This window comes from Saccopteryx bilineata, chromosome 1, assembly GCF_036850765.1.
Source record: "Saccopteryx bilineata isolate mSacBil1 chromosome 1, mSacBil1_pri_phased_curated, whole genome shotgun sequence".
Classification (NCBI taxonomy): Eukaryota; Metazoa; Chordata; class Mammalia; order Chiroptera; family Emballonuridae; genus Saccopteryx; species Saccopteryx bilineata.
Window position 1 is genome coordinate 343,829,908 of NC_089490.1, and position 23,359 is coordinate 343,853,266.

A 23,359-nucleotide genomic window follows, 5' to 3' on the forward strand; every position below is an offset into this window, starting at 1 on the left:
GAGGGGCAAAGCATCGCCCCCTGGTGGGCATGCCGGGTAGATCCCAGTCGGGCACATCAGGAGTCTATCTGCCTCCCCGTTTCCAACTTCAGGAAAAAAAAAATGAATAGATTAAATGATTAAATGAACTGATGAACAAGGAATGAATTAAGTGCTCAATGAATGAGTAGTCGTATATTTCGTAAATGGAGAGGTGGATGAATTCATCAGATAATTGTTGAGAACCAGCTGCATTTAAGGAGCTATATTAGATATTGACAGTACAGAGATGTGTAACAGAAGTTTCTTTTCCTCAGAGTAGAAACTGTCACAACAGATACAAACATATAAACACATAATTTTATTACAGTGTACTAAATGCTATAATAGGTTTATAAAAAATTCCATAAGGGTCAAAAGAATACAGTGTTCACTGGGGAAAGTAATGCATGGCACTGTGACTATACAGACCTTTGGCAAGTGTGTACGGATTTTGCTGAAGTAGCATGGATAAATGGAGCTAAACTCAACTTTTTTTTCTCTTCCCAGCTAGAGAAATTATTTTGCTCATTTGTGTTGACTTCAGTTTGCATGTCTATGGTTTTGCTGTTCGTATGGATAGAATCCTCAAATGAATATGCTGGCTTTGACTGGTGAGTTTCACATTTTGTATTTTATTTGTTAAAGGGCTTTTTGGTCTGATAGCCAGCTAGATCCTACCTCAAGTTGAAATGATCCAGTGGCATAAAAGAGAAGGTGGACAAAAGAGAGCTTTCCACACATGATGGGAGAGACCTGACCATGGGTTGGGGTAAGGATGCTGGGCACCCTCACCTAGTGTACTTCCCATCCACCTGTGCTTAATCTCACATTTAGACCAAATCTGGCTCAGTGGGAAGTTTCTCTGTGTTTCCAGAGTCCACAATCCTATTGGATGACTCCCTGATACCTCGTTTCTTTGTCTTTTTGTCTGGATTACTGATGTCTATGCTAGTTGTCCTTCATGATCTCTTTCAGTGAACCTTAACGTTTCTTCCTTACCTCCATCAGCCTCTGTAGGCACAGCCAGCAGATGAGAGGAGAAAGTCAGAAAACAAAGACTGGTAGCTGCAGTATATATTAATAGTGGCTATGCATCACTTTTCAACTTTTGAAAACATACAACCAACCTTTGAAGCAGGTGTACCATTATTATCCCCTTTGTACACATGTAGAAAGTGAGGCACAGAAAGGCCCCAGAGATAGTCAGTGACAGGAGTTCAATCCAGGCCAGTAGTTCTCATATATGAACAAGCCTTAGACTTCCCTGGACAGCTCGTACAGCATAAACTGCTGACCTCACACCTAGGATCTATGATTCAGCAAGTCTGCAGTGAGAGCCAAGAATCTGGGTTTCTAACATGTTACTGAATTCATTTATTAGTTCTAACAGGGTTTTTTTTAATGGAATTATTAGGATTTTCTTATATAGTATTATGTCATCTGCAAATAGTGACAGTTTTAGCTCTTCCTTTTCAATTTGGATGCCTTTTACACTTCTCTTTCATGAATAATTGCTCTGGCTAGAACTTTTAATACTATGTTGAATAAAAGTGGCAAGAGTGGGCATAATTGTCCTATTCATGGTCTTAGAGGAAAAACTATTATCTCTTCACCATCGAGTAAGCTAGTTGAGGGTTTATCTCCAGTTTTATTGAAATGTAATTGACATATAACATTATATAAATTTAAGATATATAGCATAATGGTTTTATATATGTATATGTTACAAAATGATCACAATAAATTTAATTAACATCTATCACCTTACATAGCTCCAAAATTTTTTTCTTGTAATAACTTTTCAGCTCTACTTTCTTAGAAACATTCATATATACAATACAGTATTGTTAACTATAGCCATCATGCTGTATGCTATATCCCTAGAACTTATTTATTTTATAACTGGAATTGGTACCTTTTGACCACCTTCACCCAGTTCCCCAACACCCTACCCCTACCTCTGGCAACCACTAATGTGTTTTATGTTTCTGAGTTTGTTTTTTTATATTTGAAGTGATATCAGTGATATAGATATAAGTGATATTATGTAGTCTGACCTTTCATTTAGCATATTTCCCACAAGATTCAACTACAATATGTTGTTGCAAATGGCAAGGTTTCCTTCTTTAAATGGCTGAAATATTTCTGTGTGTGTGTGTCTGTATTACAGTTTTTTATTCATTCATCCATCAATGAACACTTAAATTGTTTTTATGTCTTGACTGTTATAAATAGAGCTGCAGTGAACATGGAGCTACATATACCTCTGCAGCAGAGTGATTTCCTTTCCTTCAGATATATACCCAGAAATGGAATTGCTGGATAATATCTTAATTGTATTTTCAATTTCTGAGGAACTTCCATACTGTTTTTTATAGTGGATGTGCCATGTTACATTCCCACCAATAGTGTACAACAGCTCCCTTTTTTCCACATCCTTTCCAGCACTCATTTTCTTAAATTTATGGAGACTTGTTTTGTTGCCTAATATGTAATCTATCCCAGAAAATGTGTGTGCTTGAAAAGACTGTATATGCCTGATCTGTGGTGGCGCAGTGGATAAAGTGCTGACCTGGAACACTGAGGTCGCTGGTTCAAAACCCTAGTCTTGCCTAGTCAAGGCAAATATGGGAATTGATGCTTTCTGCTCCTCCCCCTTTCTCTCTCTCTCTCTCTAAAAATGAATAAATAAAATCTAAAAAATTTTTAGAAAAGAAAAGAATATATATCCTGCTGCCTTACTGTGAAATGCCCTAAAAATATCAATTAAATCTGCCTGGTTTAATGTGTCATGTGAGGCCGCTGTTTCTTTGTTAATTTTTATCTGGAAGATCTTTTCATTGATGTCAATGGAGTATTGAATCCACTACTATGACTGTATTACTGTCTTTTTCTCCCTTTATGTTTATCAATACTTGCTTAATTATTTAGGTGCTCCTATTTGGGCACATTAATTTTTACAAGGGTTATACTCTTTTGTTGGATTCATCCCTTTACAGCTTCTTAAAGAAAAGTCCCTTTAACATCTCCTTTGGTGGTGATGAACTTAGCTCTTTTTTTCTTTTTTTATTTGGGAAGCTCCTTCTATTTTAAATGATAGCCTTGTTGGGTAGAGTAGTCTTGGTTGTAGGTCCTTGCTTTTCATCATTTTAAATATTTTGTGCCAATCCCTTCTGGCCTGCAAAATTTCTACTGAGAAATCAACTAACATTCTTATGGGAGCTTTATTTTGGGTATCTAACTATCTCTCTTGCTACTTTTAAGATTCTTTCTTTGTCTTTAACCTTTGCCATTTTAATTATTACATGTCTTGGTGTGGGCCTCTTTTTATTTTTGGGGGGACCCTTTGTGCTTCCTGGGCTTATGTGTCTTATTCTTTCATCAAGTTAAGGAAAGTTTCCAGGCATTTCTTCAAATAGGTTCTCCATCCCTTGCTCCCCTTTTTCTCCTTCTGGAACCCCTATGATGTGGATATTGTGCTTGATATTGTTCAGAGTCTCCTTAAGCTATCCTCATTTAAAACAAATATATTATTATTATTATGATTGCTGTTCTGATTAGGTGTTGTCTCCTACTTTGTCTTCTAAATTACTTATTCAGTTCTCTGCTTCATCTAATATGCAATTGATTCTTCCTGGTATAATCTTTATTTTAGTTATTGTTTTTCTTCATTTCTGACTCATTCTACTTTATGGTTTTATGTCCTCTTTTATGCTATTAAAGTTCTCACTAAGTTCTTTGAGCATCTTTTTGGCCATTGTTTCTGAACTCCATATCTGGTAGATTGCTTGCCTTTATTTCACTTAGTTCTTTTTCTGGAGGTGTGTGTGTGTGTGTGCGTGCGCGCTTGCACGCACACGCCTGTATATTGGCTGAATATTGGGAATATTTCTTTGTCTCTTCATTTTGGCTGCCTCTCTGTGTTTGTTTCTGTGTATGAGGTACATATGCTAGTTCTGGTAGGGTGGCCTTATGTAGTATGTGTCCTCTGGGGCCCAGTGGCACAATCTCTCCAGTTACCTGAGCTGGGTACTCCAGTAGTGTCCCTTATGTGGATATGTTGTAGTTGAATTTTCACTACAATTGATACAGAGGCAGGGTCACAGAGACCAGGAAGCTGTCAGAGGGAAGGGGGATGAGGGGACAGGATCAGAGAAGGCAAAGGGATTCGTGAAATTATATATATATAACACATAGATAAAGATAATAGGACAGCAAATCCCAGAAGGAAGAGGTGAGGGAGTTAGGGGGAGGGGCAAAGGAGTATAAATAGGGACACGGGGGTGGGTGGTGAGAGTGTTATATTTAGTGGGACACTTGAATCCATGTTAGAACAATAAATTAAAATTAATAAAAATTTTAAAAAAGGAAATATAGTATTTAAAATAAAGGCAGAAAAAAAGACACTGGCAAGAGTACTCTGTACAAGATGAGTCTATAACCAGGAATCAGAAAATACCTAAAGGATGTCAATAAATGAACTGAATAAAGTCAATATATAGAACAACTTCACCCAACTTAATATTATTAATAGAACCATCAGAAAAGAACTACAGAATAAAAATATTTAAGGTATTCAGAGGAATAAAGGAAAGACAACTTTTAGCACTACCATGGTGCTTATCAAAACAATAAAGTAAATATCTTGAAAAAGAACATGAAAGATAACATAATAGTAGTCTAGATACAGCCCCAAAAATAACCAAATAGTTTAAGCAAGTAGTTATATTGACTTTGCTTTCCAAGTGGTAAAGGAAAGTAAGGTTTGCCATTTAATAGTACCTCTATCTTTTCTAATTATTTCCCTGGCCACATTAAATTTTCTTTTCACTCTTTCAATCTAAAAGGTCTTCTTTTGTATATTCAATTACATAAAAATACTATTAGTATAGATCAGCTCAAAAACTTGCTCACCAAAATCAAATGAGGTGTTCACCCATCTGCTGTGTACTACAGGCAAAGGAAGAACTGTGATTTCTCTATCTCCTTCTTCCTGTCCCATTCATCTGTACTAACTCTTGGTGCAGTGATGAGGAACAAAAAGGAATGAGAAGAAAAAGAATGAGTTTGGTTAAGTAAATTAAATCAGGGGGAATTGAAAAAGGGTCATCTTCAATGATCCCTTCTTTAAACTGGGAACACACAATTGCTGATGACTGTACAATAGCATAATAATCTCCAGGTCCATCTATGCCATCACAAAAGGTAAGATTTCCTTCTTTTTCATGACTGCGTAGTATTCCATTGTGTATACATCCCACAGCTTTTTTTAAAAAAATTTTTTAATGGGGTGACATCAGTAAATCAGGATACATATATTCAAAGATAACATGTCCAGTTTATCTTGTCATTCAATTATGTTGCATACCCATCACCCAAAGTCAGATTGTCCTCTGTCACCTTCTATCTAGTTCTCTTTGTGCCCCTCCCCCTCCCCCCCTTCCCTCTCCCTCTCCCCCCTCCCCCCATAACCACAACACTCTTATCAATGTCTCTTGGTCTCACTTTTATGTCCCACCTACGTATGGAATAATGCAGTTCCTGTTTTTTTCTGATTTACTTATTTCACTTCGTATAATGTTATTAAGATCCCACAATTTTGCTGTAAATGATTCGAGGTCATCATTTCTTATAGCTGAGTAGTATTCCATAGTGTATATGTGCCACATCTTCTTTATCCAGTCATCTATTGACGGGGTTTTTGGTTGTTTCCATGTCCTGGCCACTGTGAACAATGCTGCAATGAACATGGGGCTGCATGTGTCTTTCCGTATCAATGTTTCTGAGTTTTGGGGGTATATACCCAGTAGAGGGATTGCTGGGTCATAAAGTAGTTCTATTTTCAGTTTTTTGAGGAACCACCATACTTTCTTCCATAATGGTTGTACTACTTTACATTCCCACCAACAGTGAATGAGGGTTCTTTTTTCTCCACAGCCTCTCCAACATTTGCTATTACTAATCTAACAGGTGTGAGGTGGTATCTCATTGTAGTTTTTTTTTAATTTATTTTTCTGAAGCTGGAAACAGGGAGAGACAGTCAGACAGACTCCCGCATGCGCCCGACCGGGATCCACCCGAACGCCCACCAGGGGCAACACTCTGCCCACCAGGGGGCGATGCTCTGCCCCTCCGGGACATCGCTTTGCTGCGACCAGAGCCACTCTAGCGCCTGGGGCAGAGGCCAAGGAGCCATCCCCAGCGCCCGGACCATCTTCGCTCCAATGGAGCCTTGGCTGCGGGAGGGGAAGAGAGAGACAGAGAGGAAGGAGGGGGGGTGGAGAAGCAAATGGGCGCTTCTCCTATGTGCCCTGGCCGGGAATAGAACCCGGGTCCCCCGCACGCCAGGCCGACGATCTACCTCTGAGCCAACCGGCCAGGACCTCTCATTGTAGTTTTGATTTGCATTTCTCTAATAACTAATGAAGATGAGCATCTTTTCATATATCTGTTGGCCATTTGTATTTCTTCCTGGGAGAAGTGTCTGTTCATGTCCTCTTCCCATTTTTTTATTGGATTGATTGTTTGTTTGTTGTTGAGTTTTATAAGTTCTTTGTAAATTTTGGATATTAGGCCCTTATCTGAGCTGTTGTTTGAAAATATCATTTTCCATTTAGTTGGCTGTCTGTTTATTTTGTTGTCAGTTTCTCTTGCTGAGCAAAAACTTTTGAGTCTGATGTAGTCCCATTCATTTATCTTTGCCTTCACTTTCTTGCCTTTGGAGTCAAATTCATAATATGTTCTTTAAAACCCAGGTCCTTGAGTTTAGTACCTATGTCTTCTTCTATGTACTTTATTGTTTCCGGTCTTATATTTAGGTCTTTGATCCATTTTGAATTAATTTTAGTACAAGGGGACAAGCTGTAGTCGAGTCTCATTCTTTTGCATGTGGCTTTCCAGTTTTCTCAGCACCATTTGTTGAAGAGGCTTTCTTTCCTTCACTGTGTGTTGTTGGCCCCTTTATCAAAAATTATTTGACCATATATATGTGGTTTTATTTCTGGGCTTTCTATTCTGTCCCATTGGTCTGAGTGTCTATTTTTCTGACAATACCATGCTGTTTTGATTGTCGTGGCCCTATAATATATTGAATAGTTTGAAGTTAGGTATTGTAATGCCCCCAGCTTCATTCTTTTTCCTTAGGATTGCTTTGGCTATTCGGGGTTTTTTTATAGTTCCATATAAATCTGATGGTTTTTTGCTCCATTTCTTTAAAGAATGTCATAGGAATTTTGATGGGAATTGCATTAAATTTATAAATTGCTTTGGGTAATATGGCCATTTTGATTATATTTATTCTTCCTATCCAAGAACAAGGAATATTTTTCCATCTCATTGTATCTTTTCCAATTTCCTTTAATAATGCTTTGTAATTTTTGTTATATAGGTCCTTTACATTCTTTGTTATGTTTATTCTTAGGTATTTTATTTTTTTGTTGCAATCATGAAGGGGATTATTTTTTGTGCTCGTTTTCTAATATTTTATTATTGGTATATAGAAAGGCTATGGACTTTTATATGTTAATTTTGTATCCCGTGACCTTACTGTATTGGTTTATTGTTTCTAGTAATCTTTTTGGGGAGTCTTTGGGGTTTTCAATGTATAGGATCATATCATCTGCAAAAAGTGATATCTTTATTTCTTCTTTTTCGATATGGATGCCTTTTATTTCTTTCTCTTGTCTGATTGTTCAGGCCAGAACTTCTAGCACCACGTTAAATAAGAGTGGAGAGAGAGGACAACCCTGTCTTGTTCCTGATTTAAGGTGGAAAGTCCTCAGTTTTATGCCATTTAATATGATGTTAAATGCCAGTTTTATGCCATGTAATATGTTAGCTGATGGTTTATCATATATGGCCTTTATCATGTTGAGAAATTTCCTTCTATACTCATTTTGTTGAGTGTCTTAAACATAAAGTTGTGTTGTATTTTATTGAAAGCTTTTTCTGCATCTATTGATAAGATCATGTGGTTTTTGTTCTTTGTTTTGTTGATATACTGTATTATGTTAACCGTTTTACGTATATTGAACCATCCTTGAGATTCTGGGATAAATCCCACTTGATCATGATGTATTATTTTTTTAATATGTTGTTGTATTCGAATTGACAGTATTTTGTTTAGTATTTTAGCATCTGTATTCATTAGAGATAATGATCTGTAGTTTTCTTTTTTTTGTGCCATCCTTGCCAGGTTTCGGTATGAGGGTTATGTTGGCCTCATAAAATGTGTTTGGAAGTATTGTTTCTTTTTTAATTATTTGGAAGACTTTGAGTAGAATTGGAACCAAGTCTTCTTTGGATGTTTGATAGAATTCACTAGTATAACCGTCTGGGCCTGGACTTTTATTTTTGGGGAGGTTTTTAATAGTTTTTTCTATTTCCTCCCTGCTAATTGGTCTGTTTAGGCTTTCTCCTTCTTCATGACTCAGTCTAGGAAGGTTGTATTGTTCTAGGAATTTATCCATTTCTTCTAGATTGTTGAATTTGGTGGCATATAGTTTTTTGTAGTATTCTACAATAATTCTTTGTATATCTATGATGTCTGTGGTGATTTCTTCTTTTTCATTTTGGATTTTGTTTTTTTTTTTTTTTTAAATAAATTTTTATTAATGGTAATGGGATGACATTAATAAATCAGGGTACATATATTCAAAGAAAACATGTCTAGGTTATTTTGTCATCAAATTATGTTGCAAACCCCTCGCCCAAAGTCAGATTGTCCTCCGTCACCCTCTATCTAGTTCTCTGTGCCCCTCACCCTCACCCTAACTCTCTCCCTCCCTCCCTCCCATGTCCTCCCTCCCCCCCACCCTTGGTAACCACCACACTCTTGTCCATGTCTCTTAGTCTCATTTTTATGTTCCACCAATGTATGGAATCATGTAGTTCTTGTTTTTTTTCTGATTTGCTTATTTCACTCCTTATAATGTTATCAAGATCCCACCATTTTGCTGTAAATGATCTGATGTCATCATTTCTTATGGCTGAGTAGTATTCCATAGTGTATATGTGCCACATCTTCTTTATCCAGTCTTCTATTGAAGGGCTTTTTGGTTGTTTCCATGTCTTGGCCACTGTGAACGGTGCTGCAATGAACATGGGGCTACATGTGTCTTCACGTATCAATGTTTCTGAGGTTTTGGGGTATATACCCAGTAGAGGGATTGCTGGGTCATAAGGTAGTTCTATTTGCAGTTTTTTGAGGAACCACCATACTTTCCTCCATAATGGTTGTACTACTTTACAGTCCCACCAACAGTGAATGAGGGTTCCTTTTTCTCCACAGCCTCTCCAACATTTGCTATTACCCGTCTTGTTGATAATAGCTAATCTAACAGGAGTGAGGTGGTATCTCATTGTAGTTTTGATTTGCATTTCTCTAATAACTAATGAAGCTGAGCATCTTTTCATATATCTGTTGGCCATTTGTATCTCTTCCTGGGAGAAGTGTCTGTTCATGTCCTCTTCCCATTTTTTTATTGGATTGTTTGTTTGTTTGTTGTTGAGTTTTATGAGTTCTTTGTAAATTTTGGATATTAGGCCCTTATCTGAGCTGTCGTTTGAAAATATCAGTTCCCATATAGTTGGCTGTCTGTTTATTTTGATATCAGTTTCTCTTGCTGAGCAAAAACTTTTAATTCTGATGTAGTCCCATTCATTTATCTTTGCCTTCACTTCTCTTGCCATTGGAGTCAAGTTCATAAAATGTTCTTTAAAACCCAGGTCCATGATTTTAGTACCTATGTCTTCTTCTATGTACTTTATTGTTTCAGGTCTTATATTTAGGTCTTTGATCCATTTTGAATTAATTTTAGTACACGGGGACAGGCTGTAGTCGAGTTTCATTCTTTTGCATGTGGCTTTCCAGTTTTCCCAACACCATTTGTTGAAGAGGCTTTCTTTTCTCCATTGTGTGTTGTTGGCCCCTTTATCAAAGATTATTTGACCATATATATGTGGTTTTATTTCTGGGCTTTCTATTCTGTTCCATTGGTCTGAGTGTCTATTTTTCTGCCAATACCATGCTGTTTTGATTATCGTGGTCCTATAATATAGTTTAAAGTCAGGTATTGTAATGCCCCCAGCTTCATTCTTTTTCCTTAGGATTGTTTTGGCTATTCGGGGTTTTTTATAGTTCCATATAAATCTGATGATTTTTTGTTCCATTTCTTTAAAAAATCTCATAGGGATTTTGATGGGAATTGCATTAAATTTGTATATTGCTTTGGGTAATATGGCCATTTTGATTATATTTATTCTTCCTATCCAAGAACAAGGAATATTTTTCCATCTCATTGTATCTTTTTCGATTTCCCTTAACAATGCTTTGTAATTTTCATTATATAGGTCCTTTACGTTCTTTGTTATGTTTATTCCTAGGTATTTTATTTTTTTTGTTGCAATCGTGAAGGGGATTATTTTTTTGAGTTCGTTTTCTAATATTTCATTGTTGGCATATAGAAAGGCTATGGACTTTTGTATGTTAATTTTGTATCCTGCGACCTTACTGTATTGGTTTATTGTTTCTAATAATCTTTTTGTGGAGTCCTTCGGGTTTTCGATGTATAGGATCATATCATCAGCAAAAAGTGATAGCTTTACTTCTTCTTTTCCGATATGGATGCCTTTTATTTCTTTGTCTTGTCTGATTGCTCTGGCCAGAACTTCTAGCACCACGTTGAATAAGAGTGGAGAGAGTGGACAACCCTGTCTTGTTCCTGATTTAAGGTAGAAAGTCCTCAGTTTTATGCCGTTTAATAGGATGTTGGCTGATGGTTTATCATATATGGCCTTTATCATGTTGAGATATTTTCCTTCTATACCCATTTTGTTGAGAGTCTTAAACATAAAATTGTGTTGTATTTTATCAAAAGCCTTTTCTGCATCTATAGATAAGATCATGTGGTTTTTGTTCTTTGTTTTGTTGATATGGTGTATTACGTTAACCGTTTTGCGTATGTTGAACCATCCTTGAGATTCTGGGATGAATCCCACTTGATCATGATGTATTATTTTTTTAATATGTTGTTGTATTCGGTTTGCCAGGATTTTGTTTAGTATTTTAGCATCTGTATTCATTAGAGATATTGGTCTGTAGTTTTCTTTCTTTGTGCCATCCTTGCCAGGTTTTGGTATGAGGGTTATGTTGGCCTCATAAAATGTGTTTGGAAGTATTGCTTCTTCTTCAATTTTTTGGAAGACTTTGAGTAGAATAGGAACCAAGTCTTCTTTGAATGTTTGATAGAATTCACTAGTATAACCGTCTGGGCCTGGACTTTTATTTTTGGGGAGATTTTTAATAGTTTTTTCTATTTCCTCCCTGCTGATTGGTCTGTTTAGGCTTTCTGCTTCTTCATGACTCAGTCTAGGAAGGTTGTATTGTTCTAGGAATTTATCCATTTCTTCTAGATTGTTGTATTTGGTGGCATATAATTTTTCATAGTATTCTACAATAATTCTTTGTATTTCTATGATGTCTGTGGTGATCTCTCCTCTTTCATTTTGGATTTTATTTATTTGAGTCCTGTGTCTTTTTTCCTTGGTGAGTCTTGCCAAGGGTTTGTCAATTTTGTTGATCTTTTCAAAGAACCAGCTCCTTGTTTTATTGATTTTTTCTATAGTTTTTCTGTTCTCTATTTCATTTATTTCTGCTCTGATTTTTATTATCTCCTTTCTTCGGCTGGTTTTGGGTTGTCTTTGTTCTTCTTTTTCTAGTTCCTTAAGGTGTGAAGTTAAGTGGTTTACTTCGGCTCTCTCTTGTTTGTTCATATAGGCCTGAAGTGATATGAACTTTCCTCTTATTACTGCTTTTTCTGCATCCCAGATATTCTGATATGTCGTATTTTCATTTTCATTTGTCTGTATATATCTTTTGATTTCTGCGCTTATTTCTTCTTTGACCCATTCATTTTTTAGAAGTATGTTGTTTAGTTTCCACATTTTTGTGGGTTTTTCCCCCTCTTTTTTGCAGTTGAATTCTAGTTTCAAGGCTTTATGATCAGAAAATATGCTTGGTACAATTTCAATTTTTCTAAATTTGCTGATATTGTCTTTGTGGCCCAACATATGGTCAATTCTTGAGAATGTTCCATGTACACTAGAGAAAAATGTATACTCTGTCGCTTTGGGATGAAGTGTCCTGTAGATGTCTATCATATCCAGGTGTTCTAGTATTTCGTTTAAGGCCACTATATCTTTATTGATTCTCTGTTTGGATGACCGATCTAGAGCCGTCAGCGGTGTATTGAGGTCTCCAAGTATGATTGTATTTTTGTCAGTTTTTGTTTTAAGGTCAATAAGTAGCTGTCTTATATATTTTGGTGCTCCTTGGTTTGGTGCATATATATTAAGGATTGTTATGTCTTCTTGATTCAACTTCCCCTAAATCATTATGAAATGACCATTTTTGTCTCTGAGTACTTTTTCTGTCTTGTAGTCAGCATTATTAGATATGAGTATTGCTACGCCTGCTTTTTTTTGGGTGTTGTTTGCTTGGAGTATTGTTTTCCAGCCTTTCACTTTGAATTTGTTTTTATCCTTGTTGCTTAGATGTGTTTCTTGTAGGCAGCATATAGTTGGATTTTCTTTTTTAATCCATTCTGCTACTCTGTGTCTTTTTATTGGTAAGTTTAATCCATTTACATTTAGTGTAATTATTGACACTTGTGGGTTCCCTACTGCCATTTTATAAATTGCTTTCTGTTAGTTTTGTATCTAGTTTGATTCTTCTCTTTTGTTTTTCTATCATTTGTTTTTGTTTGTTTGTGTTCCATACTTCTTTCCTCTGTTGCTACCTTTTTTAAGTCAAGTGTTTTTGTGGTGGTTTTTTTAAGGGTGGTTACCATTAAGTAATGAAAAGGGTACCTACCATATTCATTGTAGTACCCTATCTTATAAGTATTTCTGCACTTCATCATCCTTTGCTACTGTTAATCTCCATCCTCTCCCCCCTTTTTTTCCTTTGTTGTCACAGTTTAAGTTTGGTTTTATTGTGTTCTTGGTGGAGCTGTTACTTGTGGTGTTGTTTCCTTTTGTTCTTTGAATCTGGTTGGAAAACCCCCCTTAGTATTTCCTGGAGTGGGGGCTTTCTGTTGATAAATTCTCTCATCTTTTCTGTATTTGTGAATGTTTTTATATCTCCTTCATACTTGAAGGGTAGCTTTGATGGGTATAGTATTCTTGGCTGAAAGTTCCTCTCTTTCAGGGCTTTAAATATTGGGGTCCACTCTCTTCTAGCTTGTAGAGTTTCTGCTGAGAAATCTGATGATAATCTAATAGGCCTTCCTTTATATGTTGTACTCTTCTTTTCCCTGGCTGCCTTGAGAATTTTTTCTTTGTCATTGGTTTGTGTCATCTTTATTATGATGTGCCTTGGAGTAGGTTTGTTGGGGTTAAGAAAACTTGGTGTTCTGTTTGCTTCTTGAATTTGAGGCTTTAGTTCCTTCCACAGGCTTGGGAAGTTCTCGTCTATTATTTGTTTGAGTATATTCTCCATTCCATTTTCTTTCTCTTCTCCCTCTGATATACCTATTATTCTTATGTTATTCTTTCTGATGGAGTCAGACAATTCCTGTAGGGCTTTCTCATTTTTTATTATTTTTGAGTCTCTTTCTTCTTCTCTCTGTTGTGCCTCAAGTTGTTTGTCTTCTATTTCACTAATCCTATCTTCAATCTGGGCTGTTCTGTTAGCTAAGCTTGTTATCTCATTTTTCAGCTCGTGAATTGAGTTTTTCATTTCTGTTTGATTTGTTTTTATAGTTTCAATTTCCTTGGTAATATATTCTTTGTGTTCATTGAGCTGTTTTCTGATCTCCCTATATTGCCTTTCTGTGTTTTCTTGTATATCTCTGAGTATTTTTAAGATTTCTATTTTAAATTCTCTGTCATTTAGCTCCAAGGCTTCCAATATGTTAAGTCTTTTCTCCATAGATTTTTCCACATCTATTTGTGTTACCTCTCTTTCTTTTGTATCCATAATATTCGATTTCCTCTTTCTTATCGGCATCTGAGGTTGGTCTTATTGATAGCACTAATTAGAGTTAATAAAGAGTAAAAAGAAAAAAAAAATAAGGGTAAAACACCCCACAAAAAAAAAACAGTAATAATTATTTCCCCCTTTTTTTCTCTCTTCTCTTTCCCTCCTCTCCCCTCCTCAGGGAAATATCGTGCCTATAATGGAGGGCCTGATTTGGGGTGAAGAGTTCAAGGGGCAAAAAAAGGGAGTAGGGATCTACTAAATGCAAAAAAAAAAAAAAAAAAAAAAAAAAAAAAAAGAAAATCTTAGACAAGCATAAGATGATTTGCTTGTAAGTGATGGTCAACTAAGAGATATAATGAGAGGGATAAGAGGGAATCAGAAAAAAGGACCAAAAAAGAATAATAAAGAAGAAAAAATAAAATTAATAAGTAAAAATCTGTTGTATTAAGTGGAGCGAAAACTAAATACAATGGAGACCTTGGGTTGGGAGGACCCAAAATGCCACAAAAATAAACAAACAAGAGAAAAAAAAATAAAAACAAAAGCAAAAAAGAGAAATAAAGCCAAAAAAAAGCCTTGAGTCCCAAATTAACTAATTTGTTCGTGATTGAGGATTATATGGGAGGAAAGTAAAATGAGAAAAGAAAAAACGAATAGAAAGGAAAAAATAAGAAAAAGAGAAAAACGAAGGAAGAAATAAAATAGGAGGAGAAAAAAACAAAATAAAGCAAGACAAAAAAAAACAAAAGAGGAGAGAGTGAGAGTTAAGTGTTTTGGAGTATAACCTTAAAGGAGGGTGAGGATGAAGAAGAAAAATAAAATGCAATACTCATGGGTAGTGTAGTTCAAGAAAGGGGAAGCATAAGATGGGCAGAGAATAGAAGGACCGAGGTGGAGGAAATAAAGGCAAAAAGATAGAAGAAACAAACAACAACAACAACAAAAAAAAATTAATGGATCAAGTTGTAAAGTCTGTGGGTTTTTCTTGATTTTGAGAGGTTAACTTCTTCCTTTTTCTTTTCTCTCCCTCTTCCTAGTCGGTGACTCTGTACCCCAGGCTCTGCCCCTGTGTCACTCTTAGGTAGGGATTTGCAGTTGATGGGATTCTATGGCAATGTCATATAATTGGCTTTAGTCTTGCTGGAAGTAAAGGCTTGTTGGCGTTTGCAGGGTCCAACGATGAGAGAGTTTGCTTTCCTGGATTCTCTCTCCTAGTCCCCCCTTTCTGAATTAGCAGCCTGGTGATCCAGCTATAAGGCTGCAACTGCTTCTGCCTGGGGAGTAAGAGGCTCAAAGAGCTGGGAAATCCCCACTCTATCCCCACTCAGTGCAAGGCTTTGGGAAAGGCTCTGAGAGTCAGGGCCTCCAGTGTAATCAGGCAGGGGTGGGAGTCAATTGTTGTCAAGGTGACTGTTCAGCGCCTATCATTTAGTTGGACCTCTCAACCCAGGCTTTCCACACTTTGTAGCCTGTTTTTGCAGGGAAGAAGAGGCACTAGTCTCTGCTTACGACTAGTGTAGTATAGACCTTATTATCTGCCAAGTCCTTCTTGTTAGCGTTTATCCCTGAATATGGAGGCTCTATCAATCAGAAGTTGCCCCCGCCCCTTTAGCGAGAGGCACTAAAAAATATCACGCCTCTTGTCTTGGATCGCTGAACTGAGAGAGATCTTATCAATTAGAACCGAGGGTGCGCAGATTTTATGGGTTAAGCTAATTTCAGTGATTGGGTCGCAGCTGTGTTTCCGAAGGTATTTTAGGCTGCCTGCACGCGCCCCTCCCCCAACGCTTGATTGTTAGCTTGAATGGCTGGGTGAGGTGCCCCGCCCACAGAGAGAATCTCCCAAGCCTCTCCCGCTCGCCCCGCCGCTGGCGGCTGGACCGCACCAGGCGCAGGATAATGGAGCCCCCTGGGTGTGCGGGCCAGTAGGGCACCCTGGGCGGGTGGAATGCCCAAGGCACGCGCGCGAATGGCGCGCTCCGGGCACTGGTGGCCGGCGACCCCCACTTGCAGTGTGCGGGCCGCTGGGAACGTCAGCGGTGCTCAACCGGACCGGGCGCGCGCGCGCGGGGGCTCGTGGCGGCCGCTCGCGGTGGCGGTTCGCGGGGGTTCGCGGCAGCTCGCGGTCGGCCGCTCGCGGCGGCTTGTGGTTCCCAAGTATATGGGCTGACTCACCGCAGGCGCACTCCCTGGCGGCTTGAATGAGCGTCGCTGCGGTAGCTTCCTCCACACCCTCGTCTCTCAGATTCAAGTGATAACAGTCCTTTTGCTTTCAGTTTGTGTGGAACTCCGGAATGCTCCGAGGATAAATTTTTCTGTTTCTAGTTGATAAATTTGTTGTGATTTAGGGGAGAGCTGTCGGTCGCGCTTCTCACGGCGCCATTTCCGTGACGTCACCTTGGATTTTGTTTATATGAGTTCTTTCTCTTTTTTCCTTGGTGAGTCTTGCCAAGGGTTTGTCAATTTTGTTGATCTTTTCAAAGAACCAGCTCCTTGTTTTATTAATTTTTTCTATAGATTTTCTGTTCTCTATTTTATTTATTTCTGCTCTGATCTTTACTATTTCCTTTCTTCAGCTGGTTTTGGGTTGTCTTTGTTCTTCTTTTTCTAGTTGCTTAAGGTGTGAAGTTAAGTGGTTCACTTGGGCTCTCTCTTGTTTGTTCATATAGGCCTGAAGTGATATGAACTTCCCTCTTATTACTGCTTTTGCTGCATCCTAGAGATTCTGATATGTGGTATTGTCATTTTCATTAGTCTGTATATATCTTTTGATCTCTGCACTTATTTCTTCTTTGACCCATTCATTTTTTAAAAGTATGTTGTTTAGTTTCCACATTTTTGTGGGTTTTTTTCCTCTTTTTTGCAGTTGAATTCTAGTTTCAAGGCTTGATGATCAGAAAATATGCTTGGTACAATTTTATTTTTTCTGAATTTGCTGATGTTATTTTTGTGGCCCAACATATGGTCAATTCTTGAGAATGTTCTATGTACACTAAAGAAAAATGTATACTCTGTCGCTTTGAGATGAAGTGTCCTGTAGATGTCTATCATATCCGGGTGCTCTAGTGTTTTGTTTAAGGCCAGTATATCTTTATTGATTTTCTGTTTGGATGACCGATCTAGAGCCATCAGTGGTGTATTGAGGTCTTCAATTATGATTGTATTTTTGTCAGTTTTTGTTTTTAGGTAGCTGTCTTATATATTTTGGTGCTCCTTGGTTTGGTGCATATATATTAAGGATTGTTATGTCTTCTTGATTCAGTATCCCCTTAATCATTATGAAATGACCATTTTGGTCTCTGAGTACTTTTTCTGTCTTGCAGTCAGCATTATTAGATATGAGTGTTGCTACACCTGTTTTTTTTTTTTTGGATGTCATTTGCTTGGAGTATTGTTTTCTAGCCTTTCACTTTGAATTTGTTTTTATCCTTGTTGCTTAGATGTGTTTCTTGTAGGCAGCATACAGTTGGATTTTATTTTTTAATCCATTCTGCTACTCTGTGTCTTTTGATTGGTGAGTTTAATCCATTTGCATTTAGTGTAATTATTCACACTTGTGGGTTCCCTATTGTCATTTTATAAATTGCTTTCTGTTAGTTTTGTATCTTGTTTGATTATTCTCTTTTGTTTTTCTCTCATTTGTTTTTGTTTGTTTGTATTCCATACTTCTTTCCTCTGTTGCTACCTTTTTTAAGTCATGTGCTTCCATGGTGGTTTTTTCAAGGGTGGTTACCATTAAGTAATGAAAAGGGTACCTACCATATTCATTGGTAGTACCCTATCTTAGGAGTGTTTCTGCCCTTCATTGTCCTTTGCTACTGTTAATCTCCCTCCTCTCTCCTTTTCTTTTCACAGTTTAAATTTGGTTTTATTGTGTTCTTGGGGGAGCTTTTACTTGTGGTTTTGTTTTGTTTTGTTCTTTGAATCTTGTTGGAAAACCCCCTTTAGTATTTCCTGGAGTGGGGGTTTTCTGATGATAAATTTCCTCATCTTTTCTGTATTTGTGAATGTTTTTATTTCTCCTTTGTATTTGAAGGATAACTTTGATGGGTATAGTATTCTTGGCTGAAAGTTCCTCTCTTTTAGGGCTTTAAATATTGGGGTCCACTCTCTTCTAGCTTGTAGAGTTTTTGCTGAGACATCTGATGATAATCTAATAGGCTTTCCTCTATATGTTGTATTCTTATTTTCCCTGGCTGCCTTGAGAATTTTTTCTTTGCCATTGGTTTGTGCCAATTTCATTATTATGTGCCTTGGAGTAGGTTTGTTGTGGTTAAGAAAACTCAGTGTTCTGTTTGCTTCTTGAATTTGAGGCTTTAGTTCTTTCCACAGGCTTGGGAAGTTCTTGTCTAATATTTGTTTGAATATATTCTATATTCCATTTTCTCTCTCTTCTCCCTCTGATATACCTATTATTCTTATGTTATTCTTTTTGATGGAGTCAGACAATTCCTGTAGGGTTTTCTTATTTTTTAAAAAATTTTTGAGTCTCTCTCTTCTTTTCTCTGTTGTGCCTGAAGTTGCTTGTCTTCTATGTCACTAATCCTACCTTCTATGTGGCCTGTTCTATCAGCTAAGCTTATTACCTCGGTTTTCAGTTCTTTAATTGAGTTTTTCATCTCTGTTTGATTTGTTTTTATAGTTTCAATTTCCTTGGTAATATATTCTTTGTGTTCATTGAGTTGTTTTCTGAGCTCCCTAAATTGCCTTTTTGTGTTTTCTTGTATATCTCTGAGTATTTTTAGGATTTCTATTTTAAATTCTCTGTCATTTAGCTCCAAGGTTTCCAATATATTAAATTTTTTCTCCATAGATTTTTCCACATTTATCTGTGCTACTTCTCTATCTTTTGTATTTATGATATTTGATTTCCTTTTTCTTAATGGCATCTGAGGGTGGTCTTGTTAATAGTACTAATGGAAATTAATAAAGAATAAAAAGTAAAAAAATGCAAAAAATTTTGGAGGAAAAAAAACACAAAAAAGCCCCAATAATAATTTATTATCCCCCCCTTTTTTTCTTCTCTTTCCCTCCTCTCCCCTCCTCCTTAGAAAAATATCGTGATGAACTGGGAATTATATTATGCTAAATGGAACATGCCTATAATGAAGGGCCTGAGTTGGGTGGAAGTTTTCAAGGGGCAAAAAAAGGAAGTAGGGACCCAGAAAATACAAAAAAGGAAAAAATTTGGGTCAAGTATAAAATGATTTGCTTGTAAGTGATGGTCAACTAAGAGATATAATGAGAGGGATAAGAGGGAAACAGGAAAAAGGAAAAAAAATCTCTTGTATTAAGTGGAGCAAAAACTATATAGAATGGAGATCCTGGCTTGAGAGGAATGCAATGAGTTAAAAAGTGAGGTAAAAAGCACCCAAAATGCCACAAAAAAAAATCAACTTGAATCCCAAATTAAATAATTTGTTCATGATTGAAGATTGAATGAGAGGAAAAGTAAAAGGAGAAAAGGAGAAACTAATAGAGAGGGAGAAATAAGAAAAAGGGGAAAAAGAAAAGAAGAAAAAAACAAAAAGAGGGAGAGAGAAAGAGTTAAGGGTTTTGGAGCGTAACCTTCATGGAGAGTAAGGAAGAAGAAAAGAAATAAAATGTAACACTTATGGGTAGTGTAGTTCAAGAAGAGGACAGAATAAGACAGGCAGAGAATAAAAGGACCAAGGTGGAGGAAATAGAAATAATAATAATAAAGGCAAGAAGATGAAAGAAACAAAAAATAGTGGAACAAGTTATAAAGTCTGGATTTTTCTTGATTTTGAAGGGTTAACTTCTTCCTTTTTCTTTCCTCTCCCTCTTCCTGCTTGGTGACTCTATACCCCAGGCCCTGCCCCTGTGGCACACTTAGGTAGAGATTTGCAGTTGATGAGACTCTATGGCGATGTCATATATTAGGCTTCAGTCTCATTGGTAGTCAAGGTTTGTTAGTGTTTGCAGGCTCTGACAATGAGAGAGTCCATTTTCCTGGAGCCTCTCTCCTAGTCTCTCCTTCCTGAGTTAGCAGCCTGATGATCCAGCTATGAGGCTGCTGCTGCCTCTGCCTAGGGAGTAAGAGGCTCAAAGAGCTGGCAAATCCCCACTCTATCCCCACTCAACGCAGGGCTCTGGGCAAGGCTCTGGCAGTCAGAGCCGCCAGCATAATCAGGCACGGCTGGGAGCCAATTGCTCTCAAGCTGACTTTCTATGAGCCTCCAGGCCTGTTCAGCTCGCCTAGCACTCTGTGGTACCACTCTCCCTAGGCTTTCTGCACTTTGTAACCTGTTTTGGCTGGGAAGAAGATGAACTAGTCGCTGTCTGCAGTACAGGAGGTCTTAACATCTGCAAAGTCCCTCTTTGTAGCATATATCCCTGAGTATGAAAGTTCTGTCAATCAGAAGTTGCCCACACCCTTTTAGCAAGAGGCACTAAAAAATTACAGGCCTCTTGTCTTTGATAGCTGAACTTTGAGAGATCTTGTCAATTAGAGCTGCATAGGTCAGTTGGGAGGTGAGCAGACTGTGGGTTAAGCTCATTTCAGCGATTGGATCCGCCAATCTGCTACAGAAAGGACTGCAAGCTGCCCGCGCACCCCTCCTCCGACACTTGATTGTCTGGGAGAGGCACCCCACCTGCCCAGAGAAGCTCGGGTGTAGAGAAGTTCGCTTTGGTGCACTCCCCACGTACCGCTGGCAGCCGCTGCAAGCGGCGTGCGTGTTTGCTCACGTAGGCTGATTCACCACAGGCACACTCTTTCCTTGGCTTGAATGAATGTCCGTGCCGCAGCCTAGCCTCCTCCACACCCTTAGCCACCCCGACTCTCAGTTCCAAGTGAAAGCAGCCTTTGCTCAGGTTAGTGAGAAAGGCAGAGTGTTCCTTTGTCCGACTTATTTCCTTCAGGGTTGATTATATATTTAGTCAATTTTTCGCTCAACCCTACCTTCACCTTCAGTGTGTGGAACTCCCGGATGCTCCAAGGATAGATTTTTCTGTCTCTGGTTGATGAACTTGTTGAAATTTTGGGGAGATTTGTCAGTCGCGCTCCTCATGGCACCATTTCTCTGATGTCACTTCATTTAGTTCTTTTTCTGGGGATTTCTTTTGTTGATTCATTTGGATATTTCTTTGCCCATTTTTCTGTGCATTAGATAGCGCTGTCTGACTTTGAAATTTTTGTTGTGTCTTTATGGGGAAGGTGGGCTTGGTGGTACTGATCTTCAAGCCACCTGTTTTTTTTTTTGCTTTAGGAATGCTTCTTGAGGGTATTATTTCTCTGCTGTTGTATGTGAGTATTGAATGCAGTTGGTCCTTTTGTGGGTATGATTATTCCTTCAGGTTGGCTGGCACTAAGGGTCCACCTTGATCATGTGCATTGTCTGTCCTATTGGGCCTATTTATTCTCCACAGTGTCTGATGCCTGCTAGACTCCTCCTTTAGGGGTGCTGCTTGTGTAGCTAGCTGAATCTAGGTTTGGTGCTGTCTGTCACCCACCACCAGTGTGTGTTGGTTGTAGATATTTGTTGGTTGGCATCAGCCATTGTTTGTAACCCACTGTGGTCTACTTGTCTGCAACTACTACTCTTTTCACTATTTATGTCTACTTTTTCTGTGCCTGGGTAGTGTGGGAGGGGCCGTGTGTATAAGGATCAGCTTCTTCCTTCTTAGAGATGACAGCAGCTCCATAAAAGCCCTAAGCTTTGTAAGATTTGCCTTCACTTTTCAGCTTCTTTACCTTCTCTTGCAGCTTCCTGGTCTTGCCACAGAGTCTTCTGTAGAAAGACTATAGTGTGGGCCTTGACTGGCCTCACCTACCTAACTCCTCTGCAGGTTGCAAGCTTATTGAGTTAGGGCAGCTGAGGTTGGGAATACAACATTAGTGGGACCCCCTCCTTCAGGGATCTCTTGATCAGTAGTTCAGTATGGGGAATGTGGCCCCTACTCCAGAGTATAATCCCTCATCCACTCCTGGATACTCACATTTTATTTCTCCCCAACAAGGTGACTAGCAGGCTCATATTGAGTGGGGCCTACAGTCCCCTCTGCAGAAGTTCTTACAGCTTGTGAGACCTTGGTCTCAGGGAGGAAGACTGAGAGAGTCCTCTCCTGGGGCTGACTGTGTTCTTCCATAAAGTGGCTAAGCCCCTCAACCAGATCCAACAATAGGCTCAAAGGGACCCACACCTTAAATGTCCATGCTCCAAGCCTTTCTCTCTTACTCCTGTGGAATCTAGCCCAGCAGGCAGGATATCCAGCACCTAGGCCGGCTGATTGTAAAGCTCCACCCTATCTAATGCACATGAGCTGCTGTGCCAGTGCTGATCACAGAGAGCAGAACTCACCTCAGCTGGGCCAGGTGTGAGGAGCTTTTCCTTAGGATACCACTCTAGCAAGGGTTGTAAGGTCCTGAACTGATGCTCTCTGCAGCTGGCCCCTGGATGTGCCAGCCCTGGGCCTCCCTGGCAGGAACCTGGCACAGACCAGTGGGAGACACTGCCCATGACTGGCCCTCAGCAAACCTTCTTGGAGCTACAAGCAATACAGAGTTTGTGGCTACCTCTGCTGGACCCAGGTGCACATAGAAATACCAAGCTGCACTCCTAGGCTGGCTTTTACTCACACTGGGCCTGGGGGAAGGTCATCTTAAAAGGCCAAGGTTCCCTGAGTCTTGCCTCCTGCAGCCTCTGTCTGCTGACTGCTTGCTGGGCTCTGCCACTAAAAAAAACCTCTGGTAGAGTCTAGGACCTAGGCCAATACAGGGATTAGGATGGGTGGTGGGTGTGGTTCTGTCCCTCAGTCCCAGGTGTCATTCTGTCCAGACTTTTTTCATAGATCTCAGTAGGGTGTGGCCCCAGGAGTCTGGTGGGTGTGGCCTCTGAGACCCAGAGGTGTGGTCTGCCCACACTCTGGACAGTTTCTACTGAGTTCCCATGAGGTGGAATTATCAGTCTTAGACTCAGGAGTGTGTGGTGGAAAGTTCTGGCCTCATTACCAGAAAACTGAGTCACTGACGCACCCCCTGCTTCCTGTCTTCTCAGCACAACCCAGTCACTATGACTAGTGCTGGAGAGACTCCTGAGTGCAGAGCAGTTGCTTTTCCCCAGGCTGATGCCACTCAGAGGGGATTGTTCCACCCAAGAAAGATGGTGACTGCAGTATTGGAGAATGACTCAGCACAGGGGTTCCAGTGGCCCTCCCCCACAGTGTCTCTCCCTGGGCCTCCAACTTTACACTCTCCTCATGCAACTCTGGTCCTCTCAGCCCTCTCTCCACTGGAGCCCTGGGTAAGTGGCTGTGAATAAGATTTTCTGTATGGGCCCTTTCAGATGGAGCCTGCATCTCTAAGAGCTCCATCTATTTCTTGCAGACAGAAAA

The 23,359-nt window shown here is 38.9% G+C and overlaps 1 protein-coding gene across 1 annotated transcript in view; it reads left to right on the forward strand.

Annotated features, from left to right (window-relative positions):
• GDPD4 (glycerophosphodiester phosphodiesterase domain containing 4) overlaps positions 1-23,359 on the forward strand; it is a 137,097-nt gene that overhangs the window by 4,065 nt on the left and 109,673 nt on the right. Inside the window, exon 2 of the mRNA XM_066249654.1 lies at positions 529-632. Within this exon, the coding sequence (XP_066105751.1) occupies positions 529-632 (104 nt within the window). The remainder of the gene's footprint in view (positions 1-528; positions 633-23,359) is intronic.